Source organism: Ricinus communis, chromosome 9 (assembly GCF_019578655.1).
Source record: "Ricinus communis isolate WT05 ecotype wild-type chromosome 9, ASM1957865v1, whole genome shotgun sequence".
NCBI classification, from domain to species: Eukaryota; Viridiplantae; Streptophyta; class Magnoliopsida; order Malpighiales; family Euphorbiaceae; genus Ricinus; species Ricinus communis.
The window spans coordinates 5627326-5648669 of record NC_063264.1 but is presented as its reverse complement, the minus strand read 5'-3'; the positions used below and the strand labels follow the sequence as shown (position 1 = coordinate 5648669).

The window sequence follows — 21344 nt, the reverse complement described above, 5'->3', positions numbered from 1 at the left end:
CAATGCCTAAATCTAATTCTGAAATTATAAATGACGAAAGAAAACTACACAGGCGCGCATATATGCGTATGAAAAGAACAATGGAAAACTAATTGTAGTTGAAGAAGATGACATCCCTTTGTTTTTTCTTATTCTTCGAGGAATTGGTAGCCATTTCGATGTCTGAATGAAGAAAAGGCGGCAAGAGAAAAAGTAGAGAGAGATCACATGATGCAAGTGAGTTTTGCCTTTGCATTCATTTTCGGGAAGCTTACCTAATTAACCTTTTTTACTTCGAAGGAATTCTAGAGAATTGAAACACCATTTCAAATATAACATATATATATATATAGAGAAAGAGAGAGAGAGAAAAGAGAAAAGAAAAAAACAAAATAAAAGCCGATATTATCAATGTATGTAATTGTTGAGCAAAGTGCAGAGAGAACAGTAAATAAACAAACGCGGATGCAATGCAAGCAGGTTAACCATAACGCTGGGAAAAGAATCGCATAAAAAAGTGGAAGCTTTAACTGCAATTCGTGCAGATGAATGGGAACAATCAGATAAACACAGTAATGACAGCAAATTAAAAATGTATATCGACCACTTCAAAATGAACTAATATTTCATTCCCCAACATCTAAACACCCATCCATCAGGTGACATACAAGTACCTAAAAAAAATTGTGCTACTCAACAACATCGAGCGCTGAAGATAAGGAAACTTTGAAATGCCAGCACTCTCGCCTTCCGTCCGGGTCATATCCACCCAAGCTTTAAGTGGTTTCTTAAGCACATCTGACTTTTTACTTTCCTCGAGTTAAAAGCACTGTGATTTCTGACTGAATATCGTTTCAAACTCACTGCGACCCAAATCACGAGGTGTACTCGAAGGGCTGAGGTGGTTGGGGTTCCTCATCAACAGCCATTGATGATGCAGAACCCTGCTGTCCTGCAGCTGAACCGCCAGCAGGTGACACTGTTGAGGAAGGTGCATCAGTGAGTGAAAGCACCTCTGGTTCAGTTGGTTTCAAGTCTTTCAGGAGGACAAACCCTGAAGCTGCCAGCTTCACAGGTTCATATCTGCTATCTTCCTTCAATTTTATAAACTTCTCCTGGGCAGGAACCACTCTTGCTGGGTTAGTCAATATCTCAAAGGAAGGTTCTGGCTCTGCTTTCTTCTCTGGCTGGCTATCAACCTACCAACAGATGTAACGTACAGTAAGCAAACCAATCTGATCAGTTGTAGAGTTCTACTCGTGACCAAAACAAAATCATAATGCTAGCATCTTTCAGTAGTCTTTCAAAAGACATTATGAAACAGGAGTCTAAAAGTAAATACAATAGGCAAAAGCATAAGTTTAGAAACCATAGCAAGTGATATTTACCTGCATGGCATCCCCATCCTTCTCAATAGAGGATTTCTCTTTCCCAGTATTTGTTGCAGCAGATGAAGACTCTGCCCCAGCTGCCTTTTCAGCATTAGCTTTCTGTTCTGCATCTTTCTTGGCCCTAGATTTGGCCTTTGCTGATGTTGACAGTACAGCAGTAGGAAGTTTCACAGCAGATGTAGTGGTGGGCACAGTGGTTGGCTTTGGATACTCAAATAAAGATGGTTTTGCATTTGATATGAACTCAAATTTTGGAACATTTAAGTCATAATTGAGCCCAATAAAAGCGGTGGGTGAGAATGACAAGCTTATGAAATAAATGAGAGGATACCAATACCAAAACTGGCTAAAAACGGCTAGTCCAACAACTGCAGTGACTTTATCATGTTTTGTCTTAGAGAGCAATTTTATTGTCACATTCCTTCCACCAGCATCAAGTATTCCTGAAGCAAGGATTGCACCCATCTTGCTCATAGTGTCTTCATGCTTATCAAGGATTATCTTTTCCAATTGTCGCCTGAAATAAGAGGCATAAAGAAACAGCATTAGGGTAATAAGTAATAGGGTAATAAATGCATTAGACACCCATATTGATTTCAAGTTAAAACAGAATAAAGAAAACCGCGAGAATAATACTACCTGAAGGTTCCAACACGAGAGTCACTGGCCTCATTCATCTGCACCATAACCATAGCCATTGCAATGAGGGCACCTTGACGAACAAAATCAACAACATCTGATGTCAGAGGTTCCAGCAATGATATAGCCTCACTCAAGCCAGTGCCTGCGCAGGAAATGCCTACAGCAAGAGCTGCGCCATAACGTACATGTGGGTTGTAGGACTCAGACAGCAGGGAGACAATTCGAGGGGTCTGCAATGGGAGGGTGCAGTGAGATTTACCAGAATTCACATCATCATAAATATTAAGTAGGAAACATAAAGCAGAAAAAGGAAAAATGATAACAGATCAAGGTAAAATCTGACAAACAACAGAAAAACAAGGAAACAGCTATAGCTAATCATAAGCAGTGAAATTTCACCAACCATTATTATAATTAAAACAAGAAGAGCATATACCGGACCGTGGTCAAAAAAAATGGAAGAGACAAGAACCAACCTGCTCCGGGTCATTGTACAGGACAAATCCAAGTGCAAGAACAGCAGTCCTCCTGACATCATCACTCACATCTGATACAGCAAAGTGCAGCAGCTGGCGGATGGCCTTATTGTTTGCTGTTCCCCTGTAGGCCAATGCCAATGCATACATGCCACCATAACGAAGTATAGGGTCCTGATCCCGAGTCATCTGCTCAATCAGTGTGTCTGCTTCTTCTTCTCTTCCATAAACTGTGAGGGCTATCCCCAATGCTAATCCCCTGCAACATATGACAACATTATAATAAAGCAAAGTTTCAAGCTGAAGGCTCAGCCAGATGCATAAAATAAGAAACCTAACTTTACCTAATAATCTTCTCATGCTGCGTCTCATGAGCATAAGTAAGCATTTCACTGGCCTTCTCGCTTGCAGTTCCAACCATAAGCAAACCCATACTAATACCAGCAGCTTCACCAGCAACGGCACTATCAGTGTACAAAGCACTTTTGATGTCATCATAGATTTCTTCATCAGCAGTTCCTAGAGCTGCCAAACCTAGACCTAAGCAGGCCCCATGTTGAATAACCTACATAAAGTAGTCCAATATGAATCTCAGAAACATGTCTACACTCTTGGTTTAAAAACAAAGTTCACTAGATCCAGTAAGTAAGCGCACCTCTACATTAGTGCTACGTAGGCTATCACGAAGGAATTGTTTGATGCCCTCACCATGGTTTGCATGGATGAGACCTAGTGCGTAAAGAGCACCACCTTCTGAGTACGGACTACCTCCGCCACCAGATCCACCCTGGGGCAAATAAGGTCTCATTAGCGCCCTTCCCTGCTGCAGGTGACCTCTGTGGATAACACCAAGCCCTGCTGTAGCACTAAACTTGGCCCAATTAGTGGCCCTACTCAACCAATCCTGATATATGCGTATAAGACAAAAACAATTAAGTAAAACTAACAGACATAAGCATAACTAAAAGAACAGAAAAGCACAAAAGTTTTAAGAGAACAAAGAATAGAAGGCTATCAGGATCCACTACTTACTAGATTGTCCCTAAGGAATGTATCCACAGTTGTTCCAGCATGCATAATTGCATTAGCATAAATAGTAGCACTGTGACAAACGCTATTCCTCATCTCAACAGACTGCTTGATTGTTTTCAGAATAAGAAGATCCGATCTACAAAAGATCATAATGCATTAGTTGCAAGTCCTCACTATTCCTCCAAGAAACAACAATTACTTTGCAAGCATACAATAGTTTCTCAATTTAAATAATCAAAAAAATGGTATAGAAACATCTTCCTTACTTATTATGACTGTATAAAAATTGTAGAGTTAACTTTATTGATGTCTCTCCAGACAAAATTCCCTTGATTTTTGCCAGATTCTCAGCGTAGGTCGCTTCCTTTGGATCTATCTCATGCACAACAGTTGAAGCTGAAGCTCCTTCTGTCATTTGAACATCCTCTGGAGCAGCAGCATTTTCATTTTGAGCAGGTTCTGGATTGCTAGATTTTGGCTGAGTTGACTCCAAATTTTGAGACTTAGGGGCTGGAAGGCGATCTCTAACATTTAATAGAAAAGCCTGGTGCTCATTCTCCACAAGGTCAAAAGCGATTTGAAATGCACGCAAAACATCCTCCTTATTTTCAGAGCGTAGAAGTTTTTCCAATATGCTTGCTACACGTTCAGGCTCATCCAAGAACATGAGACATTGACATATATTCAAATAATCAGGAGAAGGCAGTGTTTCATAAACATTAACCAGAAGACGGAACACCTACAGTAAATCCAAAAGATCATCACTTAATTGTCATTGTGATCTTGATAGATATTAAAGAACTCCATGAAGTCCATTGCTCGAGGTAATTGTAAACAAGCAAAGGTACAATTACTTTAATGCAGGCCACCATGACATAAAGATTAATGATAGCATTTTCCAAACAAAAAGAATAGTAACAACACAAATAATGACTAGCATATAACCTCCTTACCTCACACCGATATTCTCTACTACTGACATAAGCATTAGAAACATTTATGCAATATGACAGAGTCGAATGAACATTAGCACTCTCTGTTATTGCTTGCTTAAGTTTGTCCAATCTTCTACATTCAATTGCAATTCCCATGGCTTGTTGGGTTTTCCCTTCCTCGATACACCTATATGAAGGAACATTAAGAAACAAAACTGCAGAAAAATATCAAATCAGACAAATTGGTATTCACATACTTATCCAGCATTCTCTCCACAATTTCCTCAAGCCTAGGGTCCACATTTGCTGTCTCAGTATTTGATTCAGCTGCCTTTGTCTTACGACTTGCATACTCATCTATAGCCTTAGCTGATAATAGGAACAGAGACAGAGAGATTAAAAAAGAAGAGTCAATTGAGCCAACCAGGAATGCATCAACAACCTCACACATAAAAAATGATTAATGTTTTGTAGGATCTATAACATGAAGAAACCAAATGATAGTAGTTGATAAATCCCATTAAGTTAGTAAATTCCCTTTTTCTTCATGGGTAAATGCAGCTAAAACAATTGTATTTTATGTTTCATGATCAAAGAAATTGCAGGTTGATGAGCATGCTTACCGAGAAGAGTATGAACATAATCAGAGTCCTCTGTAACATCAAAAAGACGACCAGCTCCAAGGGCATATGATAAGGAATCATCTAGATCACCCAGGTAACAGAAAACCTAAAGGAAAAAAAAACGAAGTTGATGACATTGTCTAATGCAGTGAGAAGCCAAGATATCTCACAAATCTATACTCCTTTTCAAGCACTGAAGTTTGGAAAAAAAACTATCACTAAACAAAATGGATTTGGTGACAAATATTTAAATCCAAGGGAAACCCCTTTAGACAGTGCCACTCTGTTTCCTCTTTCTCAATTCTTTCACCAATGCTAAACATTGTTGGATATATAATGAGTAGTAGGTGAAATGCATAGGTTCTAAAGGGGAAATCTTTAGGGACATATCATACACAAGTTTGTCACTGCTTTTAAATTAAGTGATTGCTAAAATGTTCGCCAACAAAGTTACATGTCTTGCATCTCATCTGACATGCATTTCATTGGTAAAATCCTAAAATTGAATAGCTTATTTCAGAGAGAAACCAGAAAATATCATATGTATGTACAACAAAGAGACGTGTTCCTCTAATACTCTGGTTGAATCCTAATAAGATCAACACGAGACTGTTTATTTAGAAATACTCCAATACATCTCTCTGTATTTCCTCCTTTTCTCCAGGAAAGATAGAAGTGGAGGAGTCAAAAATGAAAAGAAGTTAGTTATAACCTTGGAAACAACCAACGCGGCAAGTTGTCTCTGATCCTGGTCAAACTGCTCATCTTCATATAAACTCTCTCTGCATGACAAAAGAATTCATACATTTAAAGAATGAAATTTTAAACAACAAAGATTTTCAAAGCACAATTAGATAACACAATTATCAAAACTCATGCGAGTCCAAGAATATGAACTGGTATAAAAAGCTAAGGAAATTGCATTGACGAACAAAAACCCCTAGAATCTACATTGTATTATCACATTGCCAAGAAGCACTTATCCACATATTATCAGTTACAAGCTAATTAGAACCAACAGTAAGTTGCGCAAGACAAGCAATTCAAAATAATTTATTTAAAATTATCAGTAACTGAGTACAAAAAAAATAAATAAAACAACACGAAAGTTACGTACGGGAAGCATCTAGTACTTTAAAAGAACGTTATGAGAGGCAATTTTAAACTCTACTCTACAGCCCCAATTTCTCAGATCAAAATCGAGAAAAACCCTAAACCCACAAAAGATTAAAAAGTAACTCAAAATCCCTAACTAAAGAATAAAAAGATGAGTAAACATAAAATAAATTACATCTGAGGCACACTGGTTGAGATCTCAGGCCAAAATTGATCGACGAATCGATTAAGGTTAGTAAGCGCGTGACGTTTCAGTTGTGGGAGATCCTCGTTAAGCATCGCAAGCAAAGCTCCGGCGGAGCTCACCATCGCCGCCGCCATTGGTCTCGGTCGGGAAAAAAAAAAAAAAAAGAGAGAAAAGAAAGAGGAGAAGCTAAAGATTTATTATCTGTAATTTGAAGAGTGAAAATGGAAAAGAGAGTGCCTGCGTCGAGTAAATGAAGGAGAAACAGAGTTTTTCTTTTATTTTAATTTGTTGTATTATTATTAATATTTATACTATTGAATATTATTTAGACTTAGGGGACAAGTCAAGAAAATTCCAAACCCAACCCATGTAGCAAAAAGATAACAAAAGGAACAAATTTACTTTTGCAATTTTTAGTTTCCCTGTAACAGCTCGCCCAATTTTAAACTAATCGTGGCCGCACAGTTGTTCAATTTTTTCCAAAATATAATATTTAAAAGAATTGAGTTTGAGATTGAATTTGGAAAAATGTATTTTCAATTTTTATTTTTATTTATATTTTAAATAAATTTTAAAAATTATTATTATTATTATTTTTTAAACCAAGGGATAGATGATTTTTCTAAAATGCCCAGAGTGAATGAAAAACATAAAAATTATTATTGTACCAAGTGATGTAGGTAGTTTTATAAGGCTTAATTGGATATTACCTAATCTAAATCACATTTTTCTCAAAATGCACCATGAATATCTCAATCAATGATAAATGCACTCGCATCAGAATAAGCCCAAAGCACGGGTGCAGTATGGGCCATATAATTTGAGCCTGGTGAAGTTGTATTATTTAAGGCCTTTTATTGTTCATTTTGACGTGACCCAATTTCCATTGCAAACTAATACTTCCCTTCAGGATTGTTCCTTCCACGCAAACTAACTTAATTTAAATTCAAAACTTAAGTCAAGTTGAGAAATGTATTTATTGATGGTTGTCTAGTCACTCGCGATAGCCAAGTGGTTAGAATATTAATCCATATATAGTTAATTTTTATATAAATTCCCTTGGCTCGACTTTGATTCTCATTCTGTCTTCCCCTAGACTTTCTCAGTCTTTTGTCTCACACCATTGCATTTTCTACATATATCCTTAGCAATTATAAAGCTTCCCACTTGATGTCCAGTTAGTTGCAATTGGAGTTTCAGTTCAATCATTGGAAAAAAAAAAAAAACTTTAATTTAGAGATTGTCACTCTCTACTTAATTAATTTAATTTCTAAGTGGGTTTTTAATCCGTCAATTTTGAATTCGTCCTTAAATTTATTTATTTTTTATTTAAAAAAAATAATTATTAATGGGCAAATAACAATGTCGTTAATAACATTCTCGTATAGGACTAGTTTTCTTAGTTACTGATTCATTTATTCGAATGAAAAATAATAATAATAAAATTACCCTTGAATTTGTAGGTTGCTTTGATTGTATTAAATTAAAACAAAAAGTTAAACAGTAATTTGTATTATTTCTAGAGGTTAATTATCTATTACATTGATGGCACTGAATCTAAAATGAATAAGAAAAACATAATTTTCATGAAATCACACCTTGCAATAGCAAACCCTTGAGGAGCACTACATGAAGACAAACCAGAAGACATGTTTGGTATGCTTTGATTGAATAATGGACCCACATATATAATATTATTGCATGTTGCAAAATTATGTAATTCTCCTTCTTTCTCTTTCTCTTTTTCCTTTTTCATTTGTAGATTTTTGCATTTATCAATTCCTTGACTGCTGTTGAGAGTTGAGAAAGAGGCCATCAGAAGAAGGTGCTGTCATGAAATCATCAATGCATAAAAAGTTTTCCAGGACCACTGTACCATGGTTAAGTACAGTTTCAAACGTATAAAAAGACATGTCTTTATACCAATGGAAACATCCATCACTCCAATGTCTGCCATCCATTACAAAGCTTCTCTCCTACTTTGTAATGTGGAACTTCTACCACCAAATGTTCTCTTTTGTGCCTGTGACTGCCAACCATAAGATGAAACAGTAATAATCCATGTGCTTGCTGCGCTGGATCATATATGCTCAATCTATTTTCTTTCTCATCAAAAGCTTATGTTTCATGCATACTTCAAATGATTATTATCTTTTGGACGGTCCGAAAGCATAGTTTATATGCATATGTATTATTACTTTTTTTTTTTTTAATCTGTTGTTAACTTGTCATAGTCATCGAACATAAAATCACACACAAGAGATCCAACAAACTTGAATATTTTCAGTAAACTATAAGTTTAAATGGGTTATTTTCAATAGTTTAATCCTGTGTTACTATCTAATGATTGATAGGATAGAATAAACCTTATAGTAATTGGCAGGCCTCATAAAGTCTATATAGTCCGAAATGCTTTCAGAGACAGAGAGATTGCCTGTCCAGGGATTATCTATTTCTTTTTCTTTTCTTTATTGAGAAGTAATTGCAGTTGACAGTTATGAGCAATTAACCAAAGAATGACTAATCAACCTCTATGAGCAACAATATCATTAACAAGAGATAACCATGAGAAGGGTGATTGGACCAGTTCGGACGGAGGGCTCAAGTTTGAACATCACTTTCTTTTTCTATAATAGACGAAAATGGGATAAATAGTTCGATTCTAAAAGAAGAGAAGGGAGAGGGGTGTGTGATAGGTCAACTTCTCCAATCTGTCAACTATTATCATCACAAGAGGAATTTAGCATTAAAAATGTGGGCACCAGCACTTCCTCTTCAGAAAGCATAAACCTGCCGTTAGTTGGATTAGTAGTAAGTGCTTGTTTATAAATAACAGTCAAAACCGTATCTGCATGTGTATGGGTAGTTTCCTCATTGCAGGTCTATTATTGGCAAACAAGCAATTAAGGCTCACTTGAAAAACATTTGGTAAAGATTTCTTCATTCCAAGGTTTGAAAGAATTGGTAATAGAAAAGAGCTTCATTGGAAATTGAAGATTCTCTAAATCTCAACCAATATTAGCAGCACCCACTATCGACCACCACTATAACCACCACAATTATATTCCTTAACCGCCAATAGCCCCATCATTACTTACTGGGTGGAGAAGATTGTCTCAGGTTTACACGAGATGGGAGTGACAATATATCACCATTAGGACGACAAATGATTCACCATTTTCAGCTAAATTCGTATTATTTTTCCACATCAGGAGTGACCAAAATGATTCATCATGTTCAGCTAATGCTATCAATTTTGTACACTAACTGATTGTTATTTGATATACTGTTTCAGACCATAGTTTTCCAAATGCAAAACGGTTTGGTAATTTATCCCACTCTATAACTGAACTGAAAAGGTCCAAAATGCGAAGAAAAGAGAAAAAAAAAAAAAAATCATGGTTTCGGGTCTCAAGTTTCGACTTAAAACCTTTTCTTATTTCTTTTTTTTTTTTTATAAGATTCCATAGACATTTTCATCGCCGAAATAGAAACATAAACAGAAAAAATGTTCAGATTCGAAGATATGTCCCTTCTGTTAACGAAACAACTCTGAAATTTCAGTTTGTTAACAACTCCAGACAAGAACTTTCCACTTTTTCCGGCTTCCGTCCATCTCCCAAGTTTAAAAGTTGCAGACAAAGAAAGTGCAATTTGATGCTGATGAAGATAGCAAGATGCTTCTACATAACAATTTAAACACCAAAAGGGGTACCCTACCACAACTGCCACCAACCATTCTTTTCTCGCATAATAAGGTTAAAAGAACTAGTCCATCGTGACCGATGTTTGGCTCAGACCAGCGATGGGCTGCGTCATCTAAACATGCACTGTCTGTCTCACATGGAAAATAAAAATTTAAACAGTAGACGAGAGAGGAAAAGACAAAAGTCGAAGAGAGGAAAATGGGTCATCTTTATTCCGAGGAGTTCTTTATAAAGAGTTCCATCAGTACAAGTATTGACAAAAGAAGGGGAGGAAAATACAGTACAAAAAGGAAATCTAGAAAATTTCTGTACCAGATAAGACTGACCTAATTGACTGCAGCCTAACCCTAACCCTAACACTACCTTAGACCCCATCCTTCCCTTTCCCTTCCCCTCTCCAGATGATCTGTTAGACAAAGGACTTTGATTTGTATTTGTTGTGTAACTCTAACCCCCTGTTATGTTACAGACCATTAGTCTACACAATTTTGATAATTCTACTTCTTTCTTTACAAGTAAAAGAAAGGTGATGGAAAATGGAAATAACACCATCACCATTAGAAGAACTAAAACTAAATTCCTGCCACTCCAGAAGATACCCTAAGCTCAAGATCAACCAAGAAATTGCAGGAAAAGAAGTTCTGATGGAACATTAATGTCTTCTAAGGATCCAACTTTGCCCATTCATATCGTCCTGCAAGTGGCTTGTCATTAACAGGGTCAAAGTTATACCTGCAAAAGAAACATCCACATTGTTACTAGAGATAATGAGAGGTAAATTTGCAGTTGGAATATCTCAAGCAAGATGACTCGAAAACTTGGAACAAAAACTGAGTAAATGAATGAAAAATATACTTCTCAATAAATCGTTTCTGCTGCTCTTCTTCAGCTCCAGTAAAGAATTCATCCATTTCATGTGCTGTTGGGATGTGCCTACGCATGGAGGTCCGGTTAGGTTCAGTTGAGCTGGGTCTAGTAGTTGAACCAGGGGTTCTTATGCTCTCTGGGTCCCGTATCAAACTGCAAGGAGTTGATTCCCTAGTGCTACTGTCAACATAAAAGACAAACATGGCTCAGAAGTATACAAGGTAACCCAAGTAGTTGATGAAACAATAAGATCTAATAGATCGACAGTACACATCTCACACCACATAACTGTAATCTGCAGCAAGGATGGTAAATACCAAGCTCCCGCAAACAAGAACATGAAAGGATCACTTGGTGAATAGCAGCCAAAACTTAAAACTCTCAAATTTTTTAGGTACATTAAGAACTTGCACTGCTATTATCACCATGCCTACTGTTCATTGCTGAGTAGAATACAGTCCACATACACTCAAAAGCACATAAAGCACAAGAAATAATCGTATGCCAAAGAAAAGCAGAAGCAGCGAGACCCTTTTTTCCCATTTTAACAGCAGTAACACTGGGGAAAATAAAAAATAAAAACCTAATTAAGTTCCAAACAAAGACTTTCTTTCACCTCGGCATGCTTCAACCAAAAAGTTTTCCCTTCCGAGAGATAAACAATGAGTAACGTACAAGAATGCATTTTTTGCTATTAAATCTTCGCAAAACTAACCACAAGTACACTAATTAATTATGTTGAAGGAATGCAGAGGCATCAAATGAAACAAAGCCAATAGAAAACCTTCTTTCTAGTGATCAATAATGCACTGGGCTTCCTAAAAGACCACCTAAAGATAAAAGACATATCTTAGTATAAACACAAACGCACACTCTTCCATATATTACCTTCATAGTACCACCAATGCTCTAGAAATAACAATCAAAAGTATGCAAGTATCCTATTTCAGGGGACCAGATATAATGACATTTTCAACATTTTCCAAACAAAAAAGGAACCTAAAGCAATTAAGTGAAAAAACAAAAGTATATTCATTTGGACATGGAGTGGAAGTTACAGAAGAAATTACAAAAATTCATCCAACATTTTCAAGTGCAGAAGCAGGACAGAAGCAAACAAGACAATACATAACCTGCAATGGAAATTGAAAAATCAAATTTTGAAAAGAACAACAGCTCAAGCAAGAAAGCACATCGTAAACAGAGAAAAACAGAACTTACAGAATAAAGGTAAAAGCATTGCCTAAAAATTCAACATCATTAACAATATCAGAAAGGGAAAAAAAAAAAAAACCCAGTATTTAAATAGAAGTGGAAAGAACTCAAAATTATAACTCACGCTTAAGCTATCAATTCAACTAACAAATCATAAAGAAACATCTCTTGTGACTAAAAGTGATGGACTAGAAAAACTTAAGAACGTAATATTTTATACTTGGAAAATAAGCAATTTAATAAAGGAGGTAAAAATAAATTCCTAGAAGATGCGAAAATTTGGGTGAAATTTCAGTTAGGTCAAAACAAACAGGAAGGATTTTGTTTAAAATGTGAGGAGTCCATAGAGGTACAGGGTGAAAAAATTTCGAAAACTTACAATTTTTCCAGCCAAAGAACAGACCACAAAGCAAAACATATACACGAGAAAAAGAAAAAGAAAGAAGGATCACAATTGAAGACAAAAAGCAAAGCTTTCACTTTTGTGAAGATATTATGTATAAGAAATGCAGAGGATTTTTGAAATTGTGTCAGAAACTTTATTAGAAACATAAATGGAATAAATTCCCAATTTGATGTGATCTTTCATAAAAATAAAACTTAGGAAAGAAAACCTCAAAAAGGCTGTGCTACGTTCCTCTTTTCTCAGAAACCAAATTCCCCACCCCCCAAAAAAAATGTATAAAAAATAAAAAAGAAATAGAAACCCCTGTGTTGCTGAATAAACTTCAGTTTCTTAGCCACCAACCATACAAAAACTTCAAAAAAGGAAAAACTCAATCGAGCATGAAAAAGAAAAAACAACACAAGATACCCATATCCCCAAATCGATAAGAAAACATAATATCATCAATTTTTCAGAAAATAAAAAGAGTAACTATTAGAATACAAAAACCACATAATAGAAAGGAAAAAAGAGACCCAAAATTTAAAATCTAATTTAAAGAAAAAAAAAAGAGTAAAAGGTAAAAGCAGAAAAAACACACTAACCTTTCTCTACCTTCAATATCCAACACATTTTCTCCAAAAGAAGCCTCTTCAACACCCAAATCCTTACTCTCATTGTTGTTGTTATTATCATCGGCACAAGACTTGTTTTTCTCTACAATCTCCTCTTCTCTATTACCACTACCAGCGAACTCCTCCTTTGGACCCGACCCGGGGCTAACTCGGACTCTGGAACCGGACTTAGAAGAAGAAATAGAATTAGAGTTGTTATTATTACTGTTATTAGGGTTAAGACCTACTTTATTGCTGTTGCTGCTGTGGCCATCTTTTTGGCGTTTAGAAACATGTACAAGAATCGGCGGCTTTTTAACAAGGCGGCGGCTACGGAGCTGGAGATATCCACCAGCGGAACTTGGCGGAGACGGCGGATGAGGAGGAGGAGGAGGAGGAGGCTGGCGTTGACGCTGGCGCTGGCGCTGACGCTGGAGAGCTAGGGTTTTGGCGCGGGTACGGACACCGAAAGAGAGGTCCATGACGGCAACCTCGGATGTCGTTTTGGCCTTCCTTATGTATTTACCCATTGATCTCTGGTCATGGAGAGAGAGAGATGTAAGAAAGGTGGTTTTAGCAGTTGTTGGTTAGAGAGAGAGTGAAAGAGAGAAAAGGAGAGGGTGGGTTTGTATTTGTAGTTGCCAAGTTTTGTGTGCAGCGTTAAGAAAAAGAGAGAGAAAAGGGAAAGTTTCCAAGGTGCGGTGCGGTGCGGGCCTTCAGGTTCAGGCTCTCTGTTTTACCCTTCCCTCTACTTTCCCATTTTCTCTTTCATTTTCCCTGCTTCTTCTTTTCTTTTAACCACCTTCTCTTACTGTTCTTTTTTCTCTTTTACATAAATTTGCAAAAATTAAATATCCAATTCAATCAAAGACCACTCATTATATTAAATTATTAATAATATATTAATTTACAATCTAAATCAAATATATATAAATAAGTCATTTCTTATGGAGCTGATTTTTTTTTAATTTTAACTCGATCATTTTAAATAAAAATTTTTAAAATATAAAAATTATTAGAGTTAAAATTTTATATTACTTATGCCCTGCTTAAAATACATTTAAATAAATTAAACTCTAACTAGTTTCTTAAAAAAGAAAGTATACCTATTAAGCTAGTTTTACAAATATTATATATTAAAATAATCTTTATATGGCAACTATATTCACTTTTCTAATACTAAATTTTGACGTAACTATTATTTCTTTTAACAATAAAATATATATTTTTTATAATTTAATTAAATAATAATAACGAAACATAAAATCTAATAAAAGATTTTAATTTTAATATAATAATTATAATTTTAAAAATATTGTGTTTTTCTTTTCCAACAGAGTGCTGCTTTCAAAGAATTAAATTTAATTAAGAAGTTTTAAATTAAAGTTAATATATAATTTTTAAGAGTTATCATTATCAAGCAGTTGTACATCTTTTCTCTCAAATAAATGTAGTGTTTTGAATGAACTTGACTACTCACATAAATTACTATGCGGTAGTTACCATCAATGCAGCTCATTTTATACACTAATTATTCTAATAATATTTCATAAAATAATAATCTTTATCTATAGTTCCATTTGTTTAAAAAACCCTTTTTACCATGGGATTGGACTTCAACTTTAATTCTGAATTTTATGATCTTATTATTAAGCTAAAACTAACTAATTAATATGAGAATAAACTATGTATTATTTTTTATTATTCCCATAAAATTAAATTACCTTCGCAAAAATAGCCACCAAATTTGGCTTGAAAAATAGTAAATAAATTTTACTTCCAAGAAATTCTAAACTTGAATGGTAAATAAGAAAGAAAAGAAAGAAACGGAGTACTGCTATTATATCGCGAGATGAGCGGAAGGCGAGATGTTAAGAACTTAATAAGACGGCCGGGCCAAGTCATTGGATACCCTTTACAAGTGGCCAGGTGGAAAGTGCATTTTGATTATTTTATTTTGTCCAAATTATTGAAAATTTGGACTTTTATATGTTTCGAATTTTATTTTATTTTGAAAGATAAAAAAGACCTGATCACCCCACCCCATTCTCTGCAGAATTTGTTTGACACGCGCCTTCCCATTATTCTCTTGTTGACAGCACACTCCTCTTACGCGTATTCTTCTGATCTATTTTCAATAAAATAAAATACAATAGGATTATTTTATTTTTATTTACATTTCACAATTAAGCTATACAATTTAATTAATCTAATTAAAATTAGTTTCTGTAAAATTGTTTTTATAAGTAATAAAATTGTACTTTTAACTATGAAGCAGTTAAATATATTATTTTTTTTCTTGAAAAATGATGTGTACAAATAAGCAGTGAATTACAAAATTAAAGATAATGTGGGGTGGATAGTTGCATGGCAAAATGCTGGGTAAAACAGGGGCATGAATAGAGACTGAGCACTGTTAGAAAGGCCTGCTGTCTCACTGTTTGTTCAGTGTCCCCTCCTTCTTTGCTGTGTGTACACAATCTTTCTTTGTGACTTCAATAAAAGTAAAACCCTGGTGGCAGTATATCAGATAAGGAAGTCACTGAATTATTGTAGTGATGAGGCCAAAAAAATAAAATAGTGCGATAAATAAAAACAAAAAGCAAGGGGAAAAGACTTATTTAGTAAGCCATGAGCTTCTGCATCTCCCTCCCTACACAAAACACATTGTTCTTCAAATGGTTAATTGTGAAAGATACCACCTTTCATGGGTTAATGCACCCATTGCTTTTCTTTACTTATTACAATAATTTGGTACTACAAAATTCCCCTTTTTGCTTGGCCCAGAATTGCCTATTTTCTCAAATTAATAACTTGAAAATAATTTTCAAAGGAAAAAGGAGAATGAGATCATTTGTGATTGAGGACTGTACCTCCTCCTCCTTCTTCACATACATATAGCCTCTTGGTCGCATTGTGATCTCAGAATTACATATATATATATTAAATTTTTTTAAATGCAGAGATTGATTTTTTTTTTTTTTTTGCCTTAAAGAAAAAGACAACCATTATCTCTATATAGAAAGAAAATTGTTGTCTCTTTTACAAATAATTACATTAAGTATTAACCTGGTTGAACCCACTGCCACAGCAAATTAGGCAAATGCTCTAGACAGAAATAGTCTCACTCATGCAATAAGACTTGGAAAATAATAAAATTTCCTATGTTATGCTCAGTTAAAAGTATGAACATTCAGTTGTCCAACAACTTCCCTACATGCACCTAAACCATATTAATATTTAATATAATTTAATGTTTGGACTTTGGAGTTCAACCCGTGACACAGCTTGTTATTATATTACTTGTTTATAGAAAAAAATAAAATATATCTATTTTTTTTATCAAAATGATAATTTTTATTTTATTTTTACTGTGTTAATTTTATTTTATTTTTAAATTACGATTTTGATTAATTTTTTATATTTTTAATTATTTTTGGATAAAATAACTGCAGGATAAATTTTAAAAAAAAATTAAAAAATGTGTTTTTAGAAAACATTAATTTTAATATAATAAATTCCACAAAAGAAAGATTCAAATTATATAATATTGTTATGTGCATATCATCATTGACCAACTCTTTAACAATTTCGATTTATTTCAATATAAATAATAATTTAACATCAACAGATTGAACTGACTAGAATAAGAATATTTAAAATATAAAATAAAAAAATATATAGATAATAGATCAAATAAAAGAATTTATATATAAATAATCTTTAAATATAATTGAAAGAAAATAAATGTAATAACATAGAACAAGCTCATGTGAGAGCTAGATTTGCTCGATTATTTATTTCCTTTCTTTCGCCCTTCTCAAGTTAGCTTCTACTGTTTCAAGGTTTTTCCTGAGTTTATTGTGCATCAATGTTACTACTCTTCTCTGCATTGTTTACTAACAGAGTAATTTTATTATTGCATATTCTAGCAAAACCGTATATGTATATATATATTGTTCTACATTAATATTAAAGTAATTTGACAGGTTTTTAAAGAAAATTACAAAAACAACTTTCCTTTCTGTCAACACCATAACATAACTTGATACAATGTTACTTTCTTCCTGTTGTTTTTCTTTTCCCTATTTTTTTTTTTTTTTTTTGGTTTTTGTTTTTCTTGTATGAATGGACAAAATTAACATTGCTGCAATACAACAGAATATATATACATAATAGCTTCTTTGTTTTCAAAGGACCAATTTGATTAAAGTTGTTTTTACTTTCTCTTGATAGTAACTTTTATGTTTTGCTTATTCTTCCCCCTTCTTCTTTTGCAAATGTGAATGAATTATACATCTCTTCTCTAGGAAAGGCTTGGTGGACTTGTGTTGAAGTAATTCAAATTTATTACTTTTAGATTCAAAGGCATAATAATCTATTAAATGTCCTTATTTTTCTCGTTAATTATTATTACTATCATTAATCAAACTCCAACTAAAATTCACATTTCTATTTTGTTTAATAAAATAGAATATAAAAGAATGACATGCAGTTAAAAATTGAAAATCTATATGAAATAGAAAAAATACAATAATAGAGGAGTTATATAAAAGAGAAAAATAGGCTAATTTTGAAAACAATTCGGGCTAATTGCTTAATTAATATGTATTTTGAACTTCTTTGTCATCAAATATAACATGTTATTATGAATTTGTCAAATTTAATGATAGATTAAAACATTTTTATCAAAATTAACAATCTTGCCAAACTCAAAACATGGAGATTGCTTTCTAGGAAAAAGGAAAATGAAAATGCTTACGTGACAAAATCCAACAAGTTTAACCACTAATAGAATAATTTAACTATCTAAATTTTCAAAGTTTATCTTTAAATTTACATTCCGATTCAAATTTTTGTTTCTAAAAAAACTCAATTCTTTTAGTCAATCTTATTCAATTTGTGTCATTTAAAATGCAATCTTGATGAACAAAATAGAAAAATAAACAGACCTTTAAGGAGGGACAGTCAAACCCCAATTCCAAAAATGCAAAAACCTCCCCATATTACCATAATTACATTTACCTTCAATCCAAAAAACTGCGCACCTAATATTTTTTTACCTTTTCGTTAATTTGCGGCAAGCGGACGGCAGTAATGAAAGCTAGAGAAAGCACCAGTGTCCGCCATAATTGTCCGCGAGCAGGGCAACTAAAGAGGACGATGGCGAGCGAACAACTGTTGGAAAGACGGTCGTTTGCAATCATATATTATATTGCGAACAGTGGAACTAGTATGGAGAGCTTTAAGGAGTATCACTCCGGTTTACATGGCTTTTAATTAATTTTTATTTTAACTTTTCTTAAATATTAATTTTTACTGCGTCTTGCTTTGTCAATACTGTTCTGATGATATCTAATTTAGCGATTGTTCTGATAAAACTATTTAAGCTCTTATTAAAATGAAAAGAAAATTAAACTTAATAAGCATGCTGTATTTGATAAAAAGCCTGAAATACATGATCAATTGAGTAATTAAGCCAAAACATTTTGTACCTTCTCGTTGATGCTGCGGCAAGTGGACGACAGTAAAGAAGGCTAGAGTAAGCACCGGTGTCCACCACGATTATTTGCAAGTAGCGCAATCAGAGAGGATGATGAAGAGCGAACAAGCGTCGAAAACCTGCAGATGAACTAATATATATTATCGTGAAAGATGCAACTGGCATGAAGAGCTTTAAGGGATATCGCTCCAGGCTGTAGGACTTTTAATTAATTCCAATTTTAATTTTCTTGTTTATAAATAAGTATAAATTTTTACTCCGTCCTGTCTTCTCTTGTCAGTATTATTTTTTGATATCTAATTTAGCCAAATTTCTTATTTTAATAAAAATATTTAAAATTAAAAAATATAAATTAAATAGACGTGTTATAACTAATAAAACATTTAAAATACATGATTAATTGGTAATTAAGTAAAAAAAAAAAAAAAAAAAAGGAAAAGAGAAGAATACGCCTAAATGGAAGGAATCTGTTGCTCTGTTTCAAAACGAACAATGTGTTTGGTTGGGAGGGAGTAAAAAGGAGGAGGAAAAGATTATAAGAGAAAGGTCCTTTTCCATTGTTTGGTTGGCGGCAGAAGTTAGAGAGGAAGGAAGCACCTCATTCAATACATGGTATAAAGGCTCGTAAAGAATGAATCCTCCATAAAATTACCTTTTTACCCCCATAATCTTTGAATATAAAATGGCCTTTATTTGGTTTTATTGTGAAATGCATAAATTACTAAAATGGAAGGTTTTCCATCCTCTCTTCTCATCATTAATTTCCATTGTCCTTCCTTCATTTCGACTTTCTTCCATCCTTTTATTATTTTCATCCACCTAAACAAACATAGCAGAATGCCACGTCAACAGCCGCACTGAAGAAGCAAACTGGGACCCACGCTTGCTGAATCTTTGTTTGTTTTTCTTCTTGACTGAATTGTTTGATAAATAAAAATAAAAATATAAATATGAGTGGTTTAATCCTTTTTTTTATCTTACAGACAGAGGGAATCTGAAAACTCTTTTGGCCTGGGCCCTATACACGCACATGCGCCAACCCTTCCCTATAATTATCTTATCTATTTCATTTGTTAATTAATTAAAGCTAATCTAACTTTTTATTTATGTAACAAAACATATAATTCTTTATTTAATTAGGTAAAATATAATTACTTAGTGATTATCATTTAGAATATTTATCTAGATGACATTTTTTAATGAATATATATAAAATTATATTTATAAATTAACAAATTAATGAATTTCAATTAATACTAATCATTCTTAAAACGGAAATAGTGAATTGAATTGGAGATGCGTGAGGCATCACTGGGATTATAAGATAAATGTTCACAAAAATAGTTCTATTTTCAAATATAAAAGAAAGTAAAGGGAACCTCGAATTCAACGAGAGCAAAAAAATCATAAAAATGGCCAGAAAAAGGAAAAACCCAAATGTGTGAATGCAAAGAAGAAGGGTCCCTTTTGTTTATTTATTATTATTATTATTTCTTCCTTTTTTTTCCTCAACATAATTACATGAATTGATTAACAAACAAACAAACAAACAAAACGCTGCAACGCGTCGTCATCATCATCACTATCGATTTCTAATTTTAATCCCCACGCTCCTTCTGTCGACGTGGGTTTCACTCTTTGCCTACCCTTAAAGTTTCATAAAATGGTTTTATGAGGCCTGAGCTTTGGAGATGCGCGATTACTGTGTATACAGTAGCACACTTGGATGATCTGTTCCATTTCTTGGTTAAATAAGTACACGTAAATATATAAAATAAAAATAAACTGCATTAATTAATAATATTAAATATATATATATATATAATATAAAAGTATTTTTAAAATAAAAATATTATCATATAAGTATCATATTTGCCATGTTTAAATGTATTTGTTCCTAAAATTACAATTCTTTTTATATTAGACTTGACACGGCTTTTCCTTAAAGGTGATTTTATGATTATTATTGCTAGTTAAACAAAGAGGTTGAATTTTTTTTTAATTTGATATATTAATTTTTTTTAGATTTTTTATAAACTGTTTTTTAATATACATATATATATATATATATATATGATGGTAGGAAAAATACCTAATCCTAGGAGATTCGATTGTAAGGTTGGCCATAATAAAAGTCAAAGTAGCCCTTTCCTCTATTTTCATGTTCCCTGAAAAAGGAAAGGAGAAAGTAGTCTTTTTTGATGGACAAATATTTATGAAATAAATTGTAGGACACGACTTAAAATTATAAGATTTATAATAATGTTTTATCATAAAAAAATTAAATTAAAAGGTGCATAGTGAATAAAATATTGGCACTCTATTTGGAGAAGTGATGATAGTTAAGAAAGAAACAAAATAAGTCATTGTTAAATGTGTTTTTACATGTGATCAAATTTTAAATATATATATAATATAAAAAAAATAAATAAATAAAAAAGCACACACATGACGTACATCTACACGTGATTAAACGAGGTTTTGTTCCTAATCTTTCCACTAATCCCAATTTAGACCATAAAAGTGCCTAATCACAAATAAAATGAACACACTGATACATATACACGATAGTCAAGAACTATTTCAAACCGACACGCACAAGTGGCCCGAAATCAATTTTACATGTATAATTCCCCCCTCTTCCTTAAATTTTGTATAAATATAAAATAATA

At 33.4% G+C, this 21344-nt stretch overlaps 2 protein-coding genes and 1 long non-coding RNA gene across 8 annotated transcripts; all 3 read right to left on the bottom strand.

Annotated features, from left to right (window-relative positions):
* Positions 1-460: 460 nt before the first annotated feature.
* LOC8280677 (26S proteasome non-ATPase regulatory subunit 1 homolog A) lies at positions 461-6656 on the bottom strand. The gene is made up of 13 exons (XM_002518063.4): positions 6370-6656; positions 5791-5860; positions 5079-5184; positions 4713-4824; positions 4474-4642; positions 3787-4259; positions 3521-3656; positions 3144-3392; positions 2833-3053; positions 2489-2747; positions 2010-2242; positions 1368-1887; positions 461-1178 (listed from the first exon to the last, which is right to left on the bottom strand). Exons 1-13 carry the CDS (start codon positions 6513-6515, stop codon positions 855-857), a joined length of 3018 nt encoding a protein of 1005 aa, XP_002518109.3. The 5' UTR covers positions 6516-6656; the 3' UTR covers positions 461-854.
* Positions 6657-10278: 3622 nt separating this feature from the next.
* LOC8280678 (cyclin-dependent kinase inhibitor 4) lies at positions 10279-13912 on the bottom strand. Of its 4 annotated transcripts, none has more exons than XM_048379229.1 (4): positions 13161-13912; positions 12026-12088; positions 10944-11135; positions 10279-10820 (listed from the first exon to the last, which is right to left on the bottom strand). In XM_048379229.1, the coding sequence occupies exons 1-4, from the start codon at positions 13697-13699 to the stop codon at positions 10751-10753; spliced, it is 864 nt and encodes a 287-aa protein (XP_048235186.1). In that variant the 5' UTR covers positions 13700-13912; the 3' UTR covers positions 10279-10750. The 4 variants fall into 4 exon arrangements, with proteins under 4 accessions (XP_048235186.1, XP_048235187.1, XP_015574099.1 ...); XM_048379230.1 differs by having other exon boundaries at positions 10944-11132; positions 13161-13911; XM_015718613.3 differs by lacking the exon at positions 12026-12088 and having other exon boundaries at positions 10944-11132; positions 13161-13909.
* A 1518-nt stretch (positions 13913-15430) lies between these two features.
* Positions 15431-19770, bottom strand: LOC107261181. 3 transcript variants are annotated; one of them, XR_003078961.2, is made up of 3 exons: positions 18665-19545; positions 18233-18347; positions 15431-15822 (listed from the first exon to the last, which is right to left on the bottom strand). It is a non-coding gene; the product is annotated as an uncharacterized LOC107261181 (long non-coding RNA). The 3 variants fall into 3 exon arrangements; XR_001535163.3 differs by having other exon boundaries at positions 15431-15681; positions 18665-19517; XR_007217332.1 differs by lacking the exon at positions 15431-15822 and having other exon boundaries at positions 17240-18347; positions 18665-19770.
* Between the last annotated feature and the right edge of the window lie 1574 nt (positions 19771-21344).

What these genes read in the sequence shown, in the direction of transcription:
- LOC8280677 (XM_002518063.4), bottom strand. Translation starts at nt 6,515, where the DNA reads ATGGCGGCGGCGATGGTGAGCTCCGCCGGAGCTTTGCTTGCGATGCTT. An exon ending in TTTTTATACAGTCATAATAA is followed by an intron (nt 3,657 to 3,786) that starts GTAAGGAAGATG and finishes GATCTTTTGTAG; the next exon opens with ATCGGATCTTCTTATTCTGA. An exon ending in TGTACAATGACCCGGAGCAG is followed by an intron (nt 2,243 to 2,488) that starts GTTGGTTCTTGT and finishes CTCCCATTGCAG; the next exon opens with ACCCCTCGAATTGTCTCCCT.
- LOC8280678 (XM_048379229.1), bottom strand. Translation starts at nt 13,699, where the DNA reads ATGGGTAAATACATAAGGAAGGCCAAAACGACATCCGAGGTTGCCGTC. An exon ending in GATATTGAAGGTAGAGAAAG is followed by an intron (nt 12,089 to 13,160) that starts GTTAGTGTGTTT and finishes TTTCCATTGCAG; the next exon opens with GTTATGTATTGTCTTGTTTG. An exon ending in AAAATGTTGGATGAATTTTT is followed by an intron (nt 11,136 to 12,025) that starts GTAATTTCTTCT and finishes TTATGTTGACAG; the next exon opens with TAGCACTAGGGAATCAACTC.